Source organism: Cebus imitator, unplaced genomic scaffold (assembly GCF_001604975.1).
Source record: "Cebus imitator isolate Cc_AM_T3 unplaced genomic scaffold, Cebus_imitator-1.0 Scaffold89, whole genome shotgun sequence".
Classification (NCBI taxonomy): Eukaryota; Metazoa; Chordata; class Mammalia; order Primates; family Cebidae; genus Cebus; species Cebus imitator.
This window is the reverse complement of record NW_016107404.1, coordinates 1,812,768-1,829,840: the sequence shown is the minus strand read 5'-3', so window position 1 is coordinate 1,829,840 and position 17,073 is coordinate 1,812,768. Positions and strand designations below refer to the sequence as shown.

The 17,073-nt window shown below is 39.2% G+C and overlaps 1 protein-coding gene across 1 annotated transcript in view; it reads left to right on the top strand.

Annotated features, from left to right (window-relative positions):
• The window catches only part of XRCC5 (X-ray repair cross complementing 5), a 99,958-nt gene that overhangs the window by 51,555 nt on the left and 31,330 nt on the right, over positions 1–17,073 (top strand). Inside the window, exons 15-16 of the mRNA XM_017534951.2 lie at positions 1,314–1,407; positions 3,282–3,351. Of these exons, the coding sequence (XP_017390440.2) occupies positions 1,314–1,407; positions 3,282–3,351 (164 nt within the window). The remainder of the gene's footprint in view (positions 1–1,313; positions 1,408–3,281; positions 3,352–17,073) is intronic.

The following is a 17,073-nucleotide window of genomic DNA, read 5'->3' as shown; positions in this document are numbered from 1 at the left end:
CAAGTAGCTGGGATTACAGGCATGCACCACCATGCCTGGCTAATTTTGTATTTTTAGTAGAGATGGAGTTTCTCCATGTTGGTCAGGCTGGTCTCCAACTCCCAACCTCAGGTGATGTGACCACCTCGGCCTCCCAAAGTGCTGGGATTACAGGCATGAGCCATTGCGCCCAGCCTTTTGCTTAATTTTTAAGATAACCTCTTTCAAGCCTCATTGTCTGAAGGTTGGGGCTTTGAGCAAAAAAACCAATACATTTAGAAATACTAGTCTTTAAACCCTGAGAGATTTTAACTGTTCTCACCATAAAAAATGCTAAGTAAATGAAGTAATGCATATGATAATTAGCTTAATTTAGCCATTTCATAATAAATTCATAGTTTGTACGTGACAAATATATACAATTTTTATTTGTCAAAATAAATGAATTTTTAAAAATTCTAGATCTTGATTGCTAATTTCTCTTATCAGCCATTTCTGATGGCTGCTTTTGCCCCAGATTGCTTATTTCCCTGGGAGAAAAATCTTCATTTCTTTATATTTAGCAGCTTAAGGGAGATTACAGGCAGAGTCTTTGGATTTGATTTCCTTCTCTTTTGCAATTAACTTGACCTCCTCCTGACTTTAACACAGGCTGTTAAAGCCAGCATGTTACTTGAGACAAGATGCTTGATATACTTTTTCTTAGCACACAGATGCCATTGGACTGTTAGCGTATTGCACAAAACAGAATTAGGTTTATAAAAAATAAAATTGAAAGTTTTGGGGGAAGTTTTTTTTTAATAGTTTAAGATTTCCCTAAGAGGGAAAGCTCTTGCATAATTAAGGATTATCTAGTAAGTTTTGACAGTTGTAAACAGAAGCTTTTAAAGCTCTAACATACATGATGGAGAAAATGGGTTGTTAGACACAAAGGTCTTCTGTGTACATGGAAAGCTAATAGCTGTCAATTCTGAGACAGGAACTAGAAAATAATATCTCTAGAGTAGATGGATTTCTTACTTATATGTTAAATTTCCATTACCTGTGTTTGCAGTTTCATCTTTTGCAAGGACTTTTTGATGTGATTGCTTAATTCTGATTCCCATTCTGCTGTGAGACAAAGCCAGGGCTGCTTCAAGTTAGGCCCTTAGGAGCCCAGTGGTTGGGAAAGGGAGGCAGCTCGTTTGTAAAACACCTACATGCACCTGTTGTTTTTCTTTTCTTCTTCTTCTTTTGGTGCTTGGAAAATAAGTTTAAACTTTTCACAACAGACAGCAATTCTGGTTTTGTATTGTTTGTTTTATTTTAAGGGAAATTTTTTTTTTCTTTTCTAGCCATGAAGATGGACCCACCGCTAAAAAATTAAAGACTGAGGAAGGGGGAGCTCACTTCAGCGTCTCCAGCCTGGCTGAAGGCAGTGTCACCTCTGTAAGCAAAGCTTTCCCAGCGTGCTTCCCCCTTTGCAGGAAGGTTGGGGCTTGAGGGAGAGTGCATCAATTTTTGTTAGTCTGTTCTTATCACTTTCACGTAAGATCATGATCACTTTCTCTGATCCTTGCTCTGTATAAGCCATAAAGACCCATTCCATACTTCTTCCTATAAGTAATTATTGTTGTGAATTACCTACAGAATTCACTATATGACATAAGGTATATAGAGCTCTTTATAATCTATAGAACATGGAACATCTCAGTGTTGAGATTTTACTGTTGGCTTCATTTTGCAGCTTTTCAACTAGGATAAATGATAGTCAAAATGATAGGGTAAGTGGGGGTTAGTGATATGTCTTAATCTTCAAGTACATACAGTTTAAGTTAGTATAACTTTCCTATTTTCTAACACACAACTCCAGAACAGGATTCACAAGTTTAGGATTTCCCCAAGCAAAGTATCCTTTGATACTTGAGATTTTTATTTAATGAAAGGTTTTTTTGGAACTTGAAAATACTACCTTATTTTATTTTTCTGTCTTTGTATGTATGTATGTATGTATGTATCTATCTATCTGTCTGTCTATCTATCTGTCTATCTCTCTCTCTATCTATTTATCTATCTTGCTCAGCCATGAGGAAGAATATTTTATTTAATTTTAGAGTTAGGGTGTTGCTGTCACCTAGGCTGGAATACACTGGGCTCAAGTGGTCCTCCTGCCTCAGCCTCCTGTGTAGCCAGGACTACAGGCACATGCCACCATACCCGGATATTTTTTGTAGAGGTAGGGGTCTCAGTATGTTACTCCTGAGCTCAAGCCATCCTCCAGCTCCAGCCTCCCAAAGCGCTGGGGTTACAGACATGAGTCACTACACCCAGCCAAATAGTGCCTTCTTTTAAGCAACATTAGTGTGAATCAACAGATCTTAAAAATTGGCCAAAAATTTTTTAGCAACATTTATTAGGAAGGATAGTCAGGGAATAAAGGGCCTGCCTTTATTCTTACCTCAAACAGAAACTCTCTCAGAAAAAATGAATGTGTGAAAAATGATTTAGATTTCATTTAGATGTTTTATATAGAATAATAAAGGAAAAAGTCATGATCTTGTTCTGAGAGCTTTTCTGCTTCCTATACCTGAGCAAACTGGAAGCTTTAGTGCATTTTGGAACCCGATTGTTTTCTTTCCTATGAGCTAAGTGGTTCTTAGGCCTGGTTAGGTTTGGGGTCAGCAGATTAAAAACAGTAGTATAATCAGAAAGTTCCATATAATATGGCAGAGTTTCATCTTTCAAACTTCCTCACCCAGCACTGTGGTACGTCTTTGTACATAATCTGTTTTTACTTTCTAAGGACATACTCAGCCTGGGTATCCTTGTATATTCTACCAAAACTTTAGTGCCAAAGGGTCAGCAATAGTTCCACTAATGGGAAGTTTGGTGAATCAGGTATTAAGCTGTATTTCTCATGTCATCTTAGTGGGGCAAATATATTCAGAACCAGCCCCACACTGCAGAATTCTCCCCTTTCTAATTGGTTGGGTGACAGGATATACATGCAGTCTGTGCTACAGAAAGCCCTCCAGCTGGGCTGGCTGGTGGCTTGAGTTGTAATACATTTCTGACCCCTCTGGAAAGAAATCAGCTTGCATAAAGCAAAGTGAGTGAAAGCATAGAGGGCAGCTAATTGACTAGTGGAATCTGTCCACCTTTCACAGAGACCTGGAAATGAAAATGAATAGAAAAGACCTTCTCTTTGTCTTTGGTTTTATTTTATAAGAGCACACTTACTATATTAAGTCATCTTGTATTGCCTGGGGTGCTGCTAAAAAGAGAAATAACCTGTAAGTTTATTATCTGTTGGTATTTTCTAGGTTGGAAGTGTGAATCCTGCTGAAAACTTCCGTGTTCTAGTGAAACAGAAGAAAGCAAGCTTTGAGGAAGGTGAGTGAGTGGCTTTGCTTTTAAGAGAAGCTGTTTAGTTAAGACAACTGATTGAAAGTCTAGATTAAGAACTGTAGCCTTTTGTTGTAACACTTTAGCATTTTTCTTTACTGGTGGATTTGTGATTATCCCTTGTTAGGGAGCTCACTGAGGCAACATTATGAGCACATGAAGTTCATGAACTCAGCACCGATTTTCCCAAAAAGGAACTAATTTGTAGGTCTCCCTATTAAAAACCTTTGGGCCAAAACCTTGGAGCTTTTAGTTCCACTTCATTTAAGTATTTAGAGATTTTGTGAGTGAGCTATGAGTAAAACACTTTTATGTCACACTTTCTATTTTCCTTCCTCCCTCCCTCCCTCCCTCCCTCCCTCCTTTTTTTTTTTTTTGAGACCGAGTTTCGCTCTTGTTATCCAGGCTGGAGTGCAATGGCACCATCTCGGCTCACTGCAACCTCCACCTCCTGGGCTCAAACGATTCTCCTGCCTCAGCCTCCCAAGTAGCTGGGATTACGGGCATGCACCACCACATCTGGCTAATTTTGTGCTTTTAGTAGAGATGGGGTTTCACCATGTTGGTCAGGCTGGTCTTGAACTCCTGACCTCAGGTGATCTGCCTGCCTCCGCCTCCCAAAGTGCTGGGATTATAGGCATGAGCCACCACACCTGGCCACATCTTCCTATTTTCAGAGACACATAATTCTTGTTCCATTCCTAAGAGTTTGGGGCCCATTTATAGTAGACCCAGAAAGACCTTGATGCTGCCCCTAAATTTAATCCTCAAAATGGCTTCTTGGCCACTTTTCTTTATCAGATAGTACCTAGAATCTCATTAAGGTCGTGGCTAATATAAAAATAGCTTCTAGTGCTGCACAGAGGGTCTGGGACTAACATTCATTCACTTGATTGCATTCAGGTTTCTGTTAATTTACCCATTGAATGGTGGCAACTGGCAGTTGTTAATCCTTCAGGTTTATGTATAAACTATTACATTTATTATGACTGCTCCAGGTCTGGCCTGTCTTCGAGCTGACTTCTGTGTATATGAGTGTTTATATTTGTTCATGTGTGTATAGAACTTTCTCTTCCAACATCTCTCTGTGGGGGGGGAAATGACTTTTTTTTTTTTTTAGAGACAAGGTCTCACTCTGTCACCCAGGCTGGAGTGCAGTGCCAGGATTATAGTTCACTGTAACCTTTGACATCTGGGTTCAAGTAATCCTCCCTCCTCACCTCCTGAGTAGCTGGGACTTAAAGGTGTGTGTCACCATGCCTGGCTAATTTTTAAAGTTTTTGTAAAGACAGGGTCTCTGTTGCCCAGGCTGGTTTAGAACTCCTGGCCTCAAGTGACCCTCCCACTTCGGCCTCCCAAAGCTCTGGGATTACATGTGTAAGCCACTATGCCTGGCCAAAAATTACTTTTGTTTTTTCTTTTTTTTTGAGACAGTCTTGCTCTGTTGCCCAGGCTGGAGTGCAGCCTTCACCCCGGGTTCAAGCATTCTCTTGCCTCAGCCTCCTGAGTAGCTGAAAGTACAGGCACGTGCCACTGCGCCTGGGTAATTTTTGTATTTTTAGCAGAGATGGGGTTTTGTAATGTTGGCCAGGCTGGTCTTGAACTCCTGACCTCAAGTGATTGCCCACCCTGGCCTCCCAAAGTCCTGGGAATACAGGCTTGAGCCACCATGCCTGGCTCAAAAATGAGGCTTCAATGCCTAGAAGCACTACATTATTAGACCTGCAATAGGTCTAATAATGCACCTTACTACTTGGAGTCTAGGAATCCTGGCAAGATCCCCACATCTACTGTGCTGTTGCCCAGAGGCAAGCATAAGCAGCTGAGCCTCAGAGAGAGCTTACAGTCTGCCAGGCTAATCCTGTTGGCAGGCCGCTAAGAATCTCCTGAGGAAGAACAGCTTCATTATCATAGTAATCTGCAGTCTTTAAATGATGTCTGCAGTGTTTTGAGATGGAAGAAGAACTTTTTGTTGCCATATAGGAGAAAAACTTTCAGTTTTAACACAAAACAAAACTTCATGAAAATAGAAGAAGGAGATCTAAAATTCTCAGTGACAGTTTTCTAGAAGGATTGGTGGAAACAGTACTTCAGAACTTATCTCTTTAATGTGTTGGAGTGATCAGGGGACTTTCACAGTATTACATCTGGTGTCTGTTCAGCTGCATATTGTTACTGGGTGTTTGGAAAGGGGCAGAGATACTACTGTGGTAAGTCAGTGAACTTTATTGTCTATCAAGACTACTGTGTTTTGAAGGAAAATTGAGACTTTCCTAGCTTTCAATTGTATGTTGTCAATTACTTCAGCCAGTCAAAGTCCAAGGTTCCCCATTTGTGTCTGTGTCCAAGTCCAAGGTCGACTCTGTGGTTGGTTTAGGCATGGTCTTTTCAGGGACTGAATCTAGCTGTCATCACCATTATGTGGCAGCTACTAGTTGTTTCATATCCACTATGTGCAAGGCATTGTGCTAGCACTTTATTATGTTATTTTAATTACCCTGAATAGCAAACGAAATGAAGGAAATGTTAGCGCTTTAACAGTTTTTGCTAGAATTTTCTGAGAGAATTGCTTTATTGGGGAAATAACTTTGATAAGTGCTAGGGTAGAGAATGAGTCTCCATCTCCAGACTTGGTTGGCCAGTACAGGGGCTCCAGAGGCAAGGGAAGCTCCTCAGCATCATAGAAGTAGAAAAACTGGATCTAGTTCAGAGAGGAGGGGGCTGAGGAGAAAAAGAAAGAGGCAGGGAGACAAAGTGGGTAAGTATATGCACAGTCACGGCCTTTTACGAAAACGTTCCACACTAATGACCACAAATTACTGGGCGTCAGTAAAACTCTGGAAATAACTACGTTTAAGTATTTGGGGAAACTGATGAAAAGTCAGTTTTGTGTCTGGCATTATTTCATGCAGAGCAGAGAAAGTACCTGAGCACACAAGGAAGCCAGAGTCTGAAGAGACCGGGAGAGAGTCAGTTTCTGAAAATTTACTCACATCTGAGGAAAATATACCTTATCCCCGGCCATGGGATTGGGGATTCAAAGCAGTCTTGTGAAAATATCAAGGGCAAGTGGACCCTGGATAGCATATAAGTTACAATAAGTATTATCCCCATTTTACTAGTAGATAAACTGTAAAATTGGAGGAGGTGCATTCTCCCCAAGGATCACATAGGAATTCAAACACATGTCTCTTTCAAATACTGGATTTTTTCCTTAGCCATAATGTTTCTTTTGATTCCTAATGGCCTTCCTTTTCCTTCACTTTTTAAAACAACATTTATAAGGTCATGTACCTGAAACCTTGTGCCTGTTGATAAGACTTTTGATGAATAGACTGTTCTTTTGTGTTGAATGTGACTTTGAGACCCAGCATGTTGCTAGCATTTCAAAAAAGAATGTCCCTCTCACCTCCATCTACGACTTGGTAAATCAGAGCCTTCTGTTGATGTCACAAAACCAGACTCTCCACAGAGCAGTCAGAAAATGGGACTGCTTGCTAGCAACTAGTTCTCCTCATGGTTCTAACTTGGCTTCCCTTTTATCCCTTCTGCCTTTCTTTCCAGCTTAAGAACTTGTCTCTTTGTTGATGTCCTGTTCTTTGTTTTGGGCATCTTGTTTGTTTGTTCTCCCACTAGGGCATCTTTTTATAAGCCAAGACTCACTTCTCTTCCAGGTCCAAAGAGTTCTTCCCTAGTAGTGATCTTTTAGAGAGATTTCTATCTAGGGTGGTGAGACAGAAATCCATTCCCCTTTACTCCAGTAAATTCATTTTTTAAAATTCAGTTGTCAAAAGTGTGATCAGCAATAGATAGTTGGCAAGATTGACCCTTAGGTAGAACTTGGCTGTTTTACCTATCATTATAAACTAAAATATGGGCATAGTTACTTCTTTCTCAGGCCTGATAGTAGCATAGTCAAACTGAGAATCTTGTGATTCTCTCCCCGACCTCAGCAGTTTATATATAGCAGGCAGCTACACATTTTCTTAACTTCTGGTTTTCAGTGTGAGGGAGGTATCTTGTTCTAAGCTTGTTGGCAGAGGAGATAACCAATGCCCTGAGCCCCAGGAAGCGTGTTCTTTCTGGCTGCCCCTTTTCTCAGTCCCTTCCTAAGTTGGGAAAGTCCCTTTCTTCCATTCTCTCTACCCATCACCATTCTGTCACCACAGTGTTAAAATAGAAAACAATTTTTTTCTTTTCTTTTTTTTTTTTTTTTTTTTTGAGAGAATGTCTCACTCTGTTGCCCAGACTGGAGTGGAGTAACATGATCACAGCTCACTGCAGCCTCAGTCTCCTAAGCTCAAGTGATTCTCCCACCTCAGCATCCCCGACCCCAAGTAGCTGGAACTACAGGTGCACACTCCCACACCCGACTGATTTTTGTAGTTTTTGTAGAGATGAGGTTTCGCCATGTTACCCAGGCTGGTCTTGAATCCCTGAGTTCAAGCAATCCACCTGCCTTGGCCCCCTAAAGTGCCGGGATTACAGATGTGACCCACCAAGCTCGGCTCAGAAAACATTTTGACCACAACTCTATGTATAATAATCATCTATCAGTTGTGAAAGTAGCGTTGTTTCCCTGCATACACTATTCATAAGTGCATTATTGCCATCATCTGGGATTTGTTATCTGTAGTTTTGGGTTTCAGAGAGTCTCCAGGGGTTCTTCACATTGAGTTTATCCACTTGTTTGGACATCTTCCACCCAGGTAGTCAACAGAGCTGCTAAGGAGGAATGCCACGATTTCTAATTCCTTGCCCTTTCCCAGTTTAGGAAGAATGCTAAAATAGTCAAAAGATAGCAGGTTGGAGAAGGAAAAGCCACATTACTACTTTCCTCCAGACAATTCCTGTGTGATTATGTCTGAATTTATAAATTCCCAGTGAGTATGGGAGATTATGTAAAATAGCTTGAATGTTCCTGGTGTGTCAAAAACAGGTTTTATGAGGGCCTTAAGAGCCAGAAAGGATGGATATATGGGGACAGATAAAAGGATGGAATGTAACTTAACTTTATAATGAGATGATTCTCTCTTTCAAGGACCTTGTTTTTGCCACTGAGATTGTAGGTTTTATATTAGGCTTGCGTGTAGTGGCAAGTTATCAGAGCTCCATGCTACCAAATTGAATTCACATGAGCGTAGCTGGTTTAAAAAAAAAAAAAAAAAACAACTGTCAAAAGAAGACCTCCTAAGTGGAAACAGTACAGACCCCAAACAGCTTTAACTTATGTGCAAGAGAGCAGTAATATGTACTTGTCCGTTGGATTAGAATTTTTCCCTTTCACTTTGGATTACATCTCATCCTAGAGCCTTTTTCCTTTGTTCTTCAAACCTTCTTTAATCTCATTTATCAAAAACATCCTTTCATTTTTAAAAGATATTTTCTAAAATTCACTTTCCAAGCAATTTCAGCACTAGATAGAATATGGTACAATTGGTAATATGATATTCATCAAAGCCAAATAGTTTTTTTCAGTGTTGTTTTTCTATGGTATAGCAGTATCACATTTGCATGGCTGTTTAGTTACATACATTATGTGATTTTCTGCCAGGATTCAAGCCCTAAATAGTGAACCTTCGAGAATTGGGATCTAGAAGAAATCTCTCTCTCTTTTTTTTAATTGACCTGATTTATGTAATCGTGGATATGAATTTTATAATCAATTTTACTCTGCCCAGATAAGAAGATAGCCCTTGTCTGCACAGCGCTGATAAATTTAAGAAAAATAAGCTCTTTCAAATACCTTGAGCATCTTAAAGGAAAGATACTAAATAAAAACTGTCACTAAAATTGTAAACATCTTTAGCCCTATAGAATTTTGTGTTTTTTTTTCCTAAAGAATTTGACATACTTTCTTAGTCCTTTCCCTGACACATATCTAGTCATGAGAAAATTCATGATTAAGGATTCTAGAGGTTTAGTCTGTACTTCGTAGTTTTATTACATATCTCACTTGTTTTTCACTGGCTTTGTTTTTGACTCATTTTAAATTGTTAAACCTTGGAACTTGTTGATATAGTTCTGAGGTATAACAATTTATTCCTCATTTATCAAGACAAGTGGTCTCATTGTAACACAAAAATCAGTCTGTTTGGAATTGTAGAGAATACCTGCTGAGAGGGTGTGTTATTATCCCATGTTGTAATTATGCACCATTGGCCTTTAAGGTGGTGTTTTTCTGTGTGGGTGGACTGAGGCCAGAGTAGTTAGGATGACTTTTCACAGATTGTTGCAAATATGTGGAAGACTCTGGATCAAATTCCAGCGAGCCAGTTCTTGGCCTCTTGCAGCTTAAACCTTTTTACTGGTTATGTATATTTCCCTGGATGGCATACCACCACCCTGAAGTTTACTTTTAATATAATGAAACTCAGCAGCCGAGTAATTTAAATGAAATCATTGAAATAAAGATGAAAATAAAAAATAAAAAACACATGACCTAGAAACTAAAGACCATTACACACACATAATCATTTTAAGAATTTTCATTTTTCAGAGATTCTTCCTAAAAGGCTTTTATCTGTTCTTACTCATCTTCTGAAATCCTTTTAAGTTCCTGTCCATTTGTATCAGAATATCCCTAATGACAGGATATAGCTCTTGTAAAATGTGGCCTGGCCATCCTTTAAGAAAGAGAAATGTCTGGTAGTATAAAAACGAAAGTGTGTTTTCTGTAGTTAAGTTCTGTTAACTGAAAAAAAAAACAAAACAAAAAACAAAAAAAAAAACAAGATCTATAAATTTAGAAAAAGAGAGCTTTATTTCTTGTAAAGGGTTACAGCCATTAGGGTGGAAATAGCAAAGGAGAAGTGGACCCTAGACAGCATAGAAGTTACATATTACCCCCTTTTTACTGATGGATAAACTAAAATTGAAGAAGATGCATTTTCCTCAAAGATGACATAGGAATTCAAACATCTCTCTTTCAAATACTGGATTTTTTGCCCATACTGTTTCTTTTGATTCCTAATGCCTTCCTTTCCTACACTTTTTAAATACAACATTATAGGGTCATGTATCTGAAACCTTGTGCCTATTGATAGGACTTTTGATGAAAGACTGGGAAAGGGTATTCCAAAGGCTATTCAAAGGCTGGGAAACACGGCCTGTAGTCAAAGCCCTGAGACAGGACCATGAAGGAGGGTTTGGGGTAAGGGCATTATGCTGACCAGATTAGCTAAACATGCGTATTCAACAGATTACAGGAGGATCTATGAATATTCATGAAGGTGGCCCTGATGTATGAGTTTTAAACATGCATATTGCATAAGACCCATGTTCACCTTGTGGGGAAGACTTGACATTTAAATATTACAAGTAGACCCTGTACATCAAGAGGTCTTTTCAGGACATGGCACACAAATGTGCAATCTTTATACAATCCACTAGAGCCAGCTCATGGCTGGTAGTCTTCTCTTCAGGAGAAAGTTAACAAAATCACTCTCTTGTCCAATCAAAGCTGTAGTTGTGGCTGGTAGAACCAGAGTTCAGTAAGTCAGTATCTGGTAGAGCTTCAAATTATCTTAAAAACACTATTGCCTGCCCCAAGGCCAGTGCTTGTTTAGCTGCTAAAGAAAAAAACCTGTGGCAGTTAGAACATAGTTTATTCTTTAAGTGTAGGGGTTTGTGACATAACTCTCGCCTGACATGGCCTTAGTTCCTGTTTATAATTTGGTACCTTATTACTACAGAGTCTGTTCTCTCAGTCTTATGATATCCACTTTAACATTAATGCTGAAAGGTTGTGTCTAACCTGCAAAAAGGTGGGGGGCGGGGTATAATGAGATGCACCTGACCCCTTGTCACGTCATTGCCAGAAACTCAGTTAAGGTTTTCTGGGGTCTCCTTTGTCCAGAGGGGTTCCATTTGGTCAGTGGGGAGCTCAGGATTTTTAGTTTACATTTCTCAGTGAGCACCTGAATTTCTTCCTGAGAGCTTTAAAGAAAGTCTTTATGAAATAGATGACAGTTCCTGTTTTCTCATGCTACATAGGAAAGTTGCTTGCCTTAAATCTGCTGAGTGATTTTTCTTTTTATATTAAAAATGGAAAGGATAATTTTCCATCTGGATGAAAATGTGGAACTCATGAAGGCTTTCTCAGCATCAGAACTAGATGAGCCCAGCGTCCATTCAAGCCTGAATTTATTATACTAAACCACTCCTGGTACCAAGCTTCTGTTTTAGTCCATTCCCACACTGCTGTAAAGAATTACCTGAGACTGGGCAGTTTATGAAGAACAGAGGTTTAATTTACTCACAGCTGTGCAGACTTAACAGGAGGCATGATTGGGAGGCCTTAGGAAACTTAGAAGCATGGTGGAAGGGGAAACAAGCACATCCTACCATGGTGGAGCAGGAGAGAGCACAAAGGGGGGAGGGCCACACACTTTTAAACCACCAGATATGAAAAGAACTCTCTGTCACAAGAACAGCAAGGGGGAAGTCCTCCCCCATAATGCAGTCACATCCCACCAGGCTTCTCTAATTCCACATGAGATTTGAGTGGGAACACAAATCCAAACCATATCATTTCAGCTTGCATTGATGACCTGGGCCATCAGTGCAATAAGGGAAATGCTCACAGTTGGTTCTGATGGAAACACAGAACTCTTGGGTGCTTAGAAGAAAGGGCATCAAGCTTGCTGTTAGAGTTCACCCTTGCAGTAAATGCTAGAGTATGATTTGTGAAGCAGAGAGAGTTCAGGTACTTACTTGTGGCAATTTGGTTCTTTCCACCTCCTACAAATTCTGCAGTTCTTCCTTCCATGGTAGATGTTGTCATGCAGAGTATTGCACTTGGTTCTCCTTGAATGGGGCTGTTTTCAAGATTGCTCCTTAAGCCCAGGTGGTTGAAAAAGGAAATTGATTTCAGATTGTGCTGATGTGCAAAATGCTTTAATCAGTGACTTAAAGTGACTGCTGGTGGGAAACAGCAGAAGCTCTTAACCAATTAAGATATTTAGGAAAGGATGTTTGACTTTTGTTAAAAAAAAGTCACTAATCAACTGAAATGTGTTAAGAGGAGCCAAGAAACAGCTAGGAGTTCCACTTAAATGTAATAAAAGTGTTTGGGTCCTTCCCTTTCTAATTGCATGCCCAAGGCAAAACATATGCTGACACAGAAAGAAGTGGCAAGTGTAATTTGGTACAGTTAGCCTGTCAGATCCCATGTGTGTCTACATAAAATCTAGAATAATGTCATGCTTGCTTCTTTGGCCAGAAAGGGAATTTAATTCCTTTATAGAACAGTTTCAGCAGGGATGGAGAATATTACCAGCTTAGATGTCTTTGGAAATAGGAGAAAATTTAACTTGTTTTTAGAGGTTCCTTATGGACAGTTGGAGAAAAATCTTCAGCTAATGGTTATAATTAAAGGACCATTTTCATTTTCCTCTGTGAGATTAAACTACTGGAATCTGTAGTTATCTCTTCATGTTTCTCAGTGATAATGAGGTTCAACCATAACACTCAGGGTAATAACTGTATTTCATTGGTTGGCATTGAAGTCAGGAGCCATTGCTCACATAAGAACTACTTAACGATTCCCTTGCCCTTGGAATCCAGTAGTGTTTTCTTGGGCCATTGAGGGTAAGTTATGCTGTCTAAGTTTTCATGCTTAACTCTGTGATAGAAACACCTAGTTTCTCTCTTGTTTGTGGTAAATCTCTACAAGTCTCTTAGATAAACTATACTCATTAATTCTACTTTTTAAATGGTTTATTGAAGTAAAATTTTCTATAAAATATACTGGTAAGTATAATTTGATGAACTTTTGTAAATTATAAGAGTTGTAAAATTACCACAATTCAGTTTAAAGAACATTTCTCTCACACCCAAAAATTCCTGGGACCTGTTCATAGTTAATTTGGGTCTGGAGTGCACACCAGTGGTGGGGGGTTGCTAGTTGATGCCGGCCTCAGTGACATGTTCTGATAATCTTGAGTTACTGCCCTATCTGTTGAATGGGCTGGCACCATCTTGGGCTTGACCGGTTGTAATTTATCTGCATCCTTCAAGTAATCACTTGGTGGTGGAGCATTCTCTTAAGTACCTGGATTGTCTCTGGAACTTCTAAGCTAACATAATTAGACAAGCTAGCAATGCAAGGTAGTATCTGGTGGAAAGGAGGAGAGTAAAGGTTATTTCATAACTAAAAAGTTAATGCAAAGGGCTTCAGAAGGAAAAAGGGATTAAAAATAGAGTACTCAGATACACCCTTTGTTCTTTTCTAAAAATGTTTTAACTACTCTAGGTTATTTGCATTTCCCATGTAAACTTTAGCATCAGCTTCCCTCCCTCCCTCCCTCCCTCCCTCCCTCCCTCCCTCCCTTCCTCCCTTCCTTCCTTCCTGGAAACAGTCTCACTCCGTCACCTAGACTGGAGTGCAGTGGCGTAATCGCAGCTCACTGCAACCTCTGCCTCCAAGGTTCAAGTGCTTCCCGTGCCTCAGCCTCCCGAGTAGCTAGGATTACAAGCACAAGCCACTACACCTGGGGTTTTACCATGTTGTCTAGGCTGGTCTTGAACTCCTGACCTAAAGTGATCCAAGTGCGTTGGCCTCCCAAAGTGCTGGGATTATAGCTGTGCCCTGCCCAGCTTTTCAATTTATATGAAAAGCCCACTGGTATTTTGATAGGGATTTCATTGAGTCTATAGAATAGTTAAGGGAAAGTTGCCGTTTTAATAATACTGAGTTTTCTTATCCATGAACATTTATTTAGATCTATTTACTTTCCCTCTATAATGTTTTAATGGTTTTTAGTGTACAAGCTGTACACCTCTTTTATTAAATTTATTGCCAAGTGTTTTACTCTTTTTGATGATGTTATGAATGGAATTGTTTTTTAACTTTATTTTTGGATTGTTCGTTGCTGGTGTATAGAAATACAATTTTTTGTTTGTTGATCTTATATCCTGCGATATTATTAAACTTACTAACTTTTGCATTTTTAAAAATATGCCTCTTAGGATTCTCTACATAAAGGATCACGTTGTCTACAAATAAAGGAAGCTTTACTTCTTCCTTTATAACTCATAATGCTTTTCTTTTTTTTTTTTTTTTTTTTTTGATTTCAAATATTTAAGACAGTTGCCACATTTACTCTAAGATATATATATATATTTTTTTTTTTTTTTTTTTCTTTTGATTATTGTACTGGCTGGAACTTCCAGCACAGTGTTGAAGAGAAATGAGAGTGAACATCCTTGCCCTGTTCCTGATCTTAAGGAAAAAACTGTCTTTCACTATTAGTGTGATGTTAGTTTTAAGTTTTACTCAGATTTCCTTTGTCAGCTTCAGGAAGTTTCCTTCTATTTCTAATTGGTTGATAGTTTTTATTATGAATGGATGTTGAGTTTTGTTACATGTATTTTCTGCCTCTGTTGAGATGATTGTGTGATTTTTAATCTTCTACTAATAGGATATATTAATTGATTTACAGTTGTTAAATCAACCTTGCATTCCAAATATAAAATCCAGACATCTATAAAAACCTTTTTATATGTAGTGAATTCATTTAGCTAATGCTACAGTTTGAGTATGTCCCCCAAAGTTTGTGTTGGAAACTTAATCCCCATTCTAACAGTGTTGAGAGGTGGGACCTTTAAGAAGTAATTAGGTCATAGAGGCAGCATCCTCATGAAAGACTTAAGCCCATTATCACCAGAGTGTGTTAGTTATAAAAAGGATGAGTTTGGCCTTATTTCTTCTCTGTCTCTGGCTTGCTTCCGCCTTCTGAGGTGAGGTGACTTTCTTCAGATGCTAGTGCCATGCTCTTAGACTTCCCAGCCTCCAGAACTGTGAGCTAAATAAATAACTGTTCTTTATAAATTATCCAGTCTTGGGTATTCTGTTAATAGCAGCACAAAATAGACTAAGACAGCTAATATTTTGTTGGAATATTTGTTTGTTTTCTTGTTTTGCGTGATGTCTTTGTCTGGCTTTGGTAACAGGAAAATACTGGGCTCATAGAATGAGTTAGGAAGTTTCCTTCTCTTCAAGATTTTTCTTATTTATTCTTTACATATTTCATATAATTTACCAGTGAAGCCATTTGAGTTCTTTGTGGGAAGCTTTTGTGTTGTTTTGGTTTTTGAATTTTGAGATTGTTTCATATGAAGGTAATCTTAATGCTCTTAAATTTACAAATATGCTAATTTAAATATCAAATTCTATTTATCCAAAACACACATTGTAAACATACAAAGATCTCTTCTCTTCGCATGCCGGTGCCCATTCATGTCATGGTTTGGAAATGGGGACAGTATATTCTCCTTAAGCTACAAGTCAGCATATGTTTCTTTATAGTTAATTTTAGCAGAATTTATACAAAATAGTAATTAGCAATAATCTTCTTGTTAACACAAAAGAAAATTCCTTCAAAACTGCATTTTGTTAAAGTTTCTGCACTAAAATATAGAAAAACTACACAAATATTGAAAAGTTTAAAATTTCCTTTTTTTTTTTTTTTTGAGACGGAGTTTCGCTCTTGTTACCCAGGCTGGAGTGCAATGGCACGATCTCGGCTCACCGCAACCTCCGCCTCCTGGGTTCAGGCAATTCTCCTGCCTCAGCCTCCTGAGTAGCTGGGATTACAGGCCACCATGCCCAGCTAATTTTTTGTATTTTTAGTAGAGATGGGGTTTCACCGTGTTGACCAGGATGGTCTCGATCTCTTGACCTCGTGATCCACCCGCCTCGGCCTCCCAAAGTGCTGGGATTACAGGCTTGAGCCACCGCGCCCGGCCTCCTTAATTTTTTATTCCTGGTACCACTACCACAATTTACAGGGCAATATACCTGATATAATGAAAAAGAAACAGACAAATCTACAACAGATAAAAGAGCTCAGGAATTTACATCTAATTGACACTATACTGCGTTAATTAACAGCTACACTTTCACAAACTGTGGCTATGACAGTCCTGTACAAGAAGGGTTTTCTGTTTAAACTGCAGTAACTTTTCTGAGTATGGATCATCATTTCTTCTTTGCCAGATTTTTATAGTTTCTCTAATGCATTTGGGATGACTATCTCAGAGTAACCTGGAACTTTACTGACAACTTTTTGTTCTTTCTCCTGCTCAGAAATGTAGCCCCTCTCTGCTGTTTTTGGAACCTTCTGCTACCATATTCATCACTTATACCACCAGATCCATAACCACCACCATAGGAACTGCCTGAGATTCTTCCACTAAAACCGTACCGTTTCATGGGTTCATAATTTAATTGCTTTTCTCTACTAAAATTTCTAGAATCATTATAGTTCCCACCACCGTCATAGTTACCACCACCACCATTTCCTCCTTCAGTGTAACCATCATATCCTTCACCACTACCACCATATCTACCTTTATCGTTTCCGTATCTTGGTCTACCGTCTCATCTCCATAGACCCCTCTACTGCTGTAGGCAGGCTCACCACGATTGTTGCCACTATTATCGCCACATCCATTATATCCACCATAACTACCTCTGCTGCCACCACCTCTGCCTCCACCCCCATAGCCTCCTCTTCCACCAGTTTCCACCACAGCCAAGATTACTTGCACCACTTCAGAGTTTCCTCCACAACCCATAAAGATTGCAGACGTATAACTTTTTTCTTTTTTTTTTTGAGACGGAGTTTCGCTCTTGTTACCCAGGCTGGAGTGCAATGGCGCGATCTCGGCTCACCGCAACCTCCGCCTCCTGGGTTCAGGCAATTC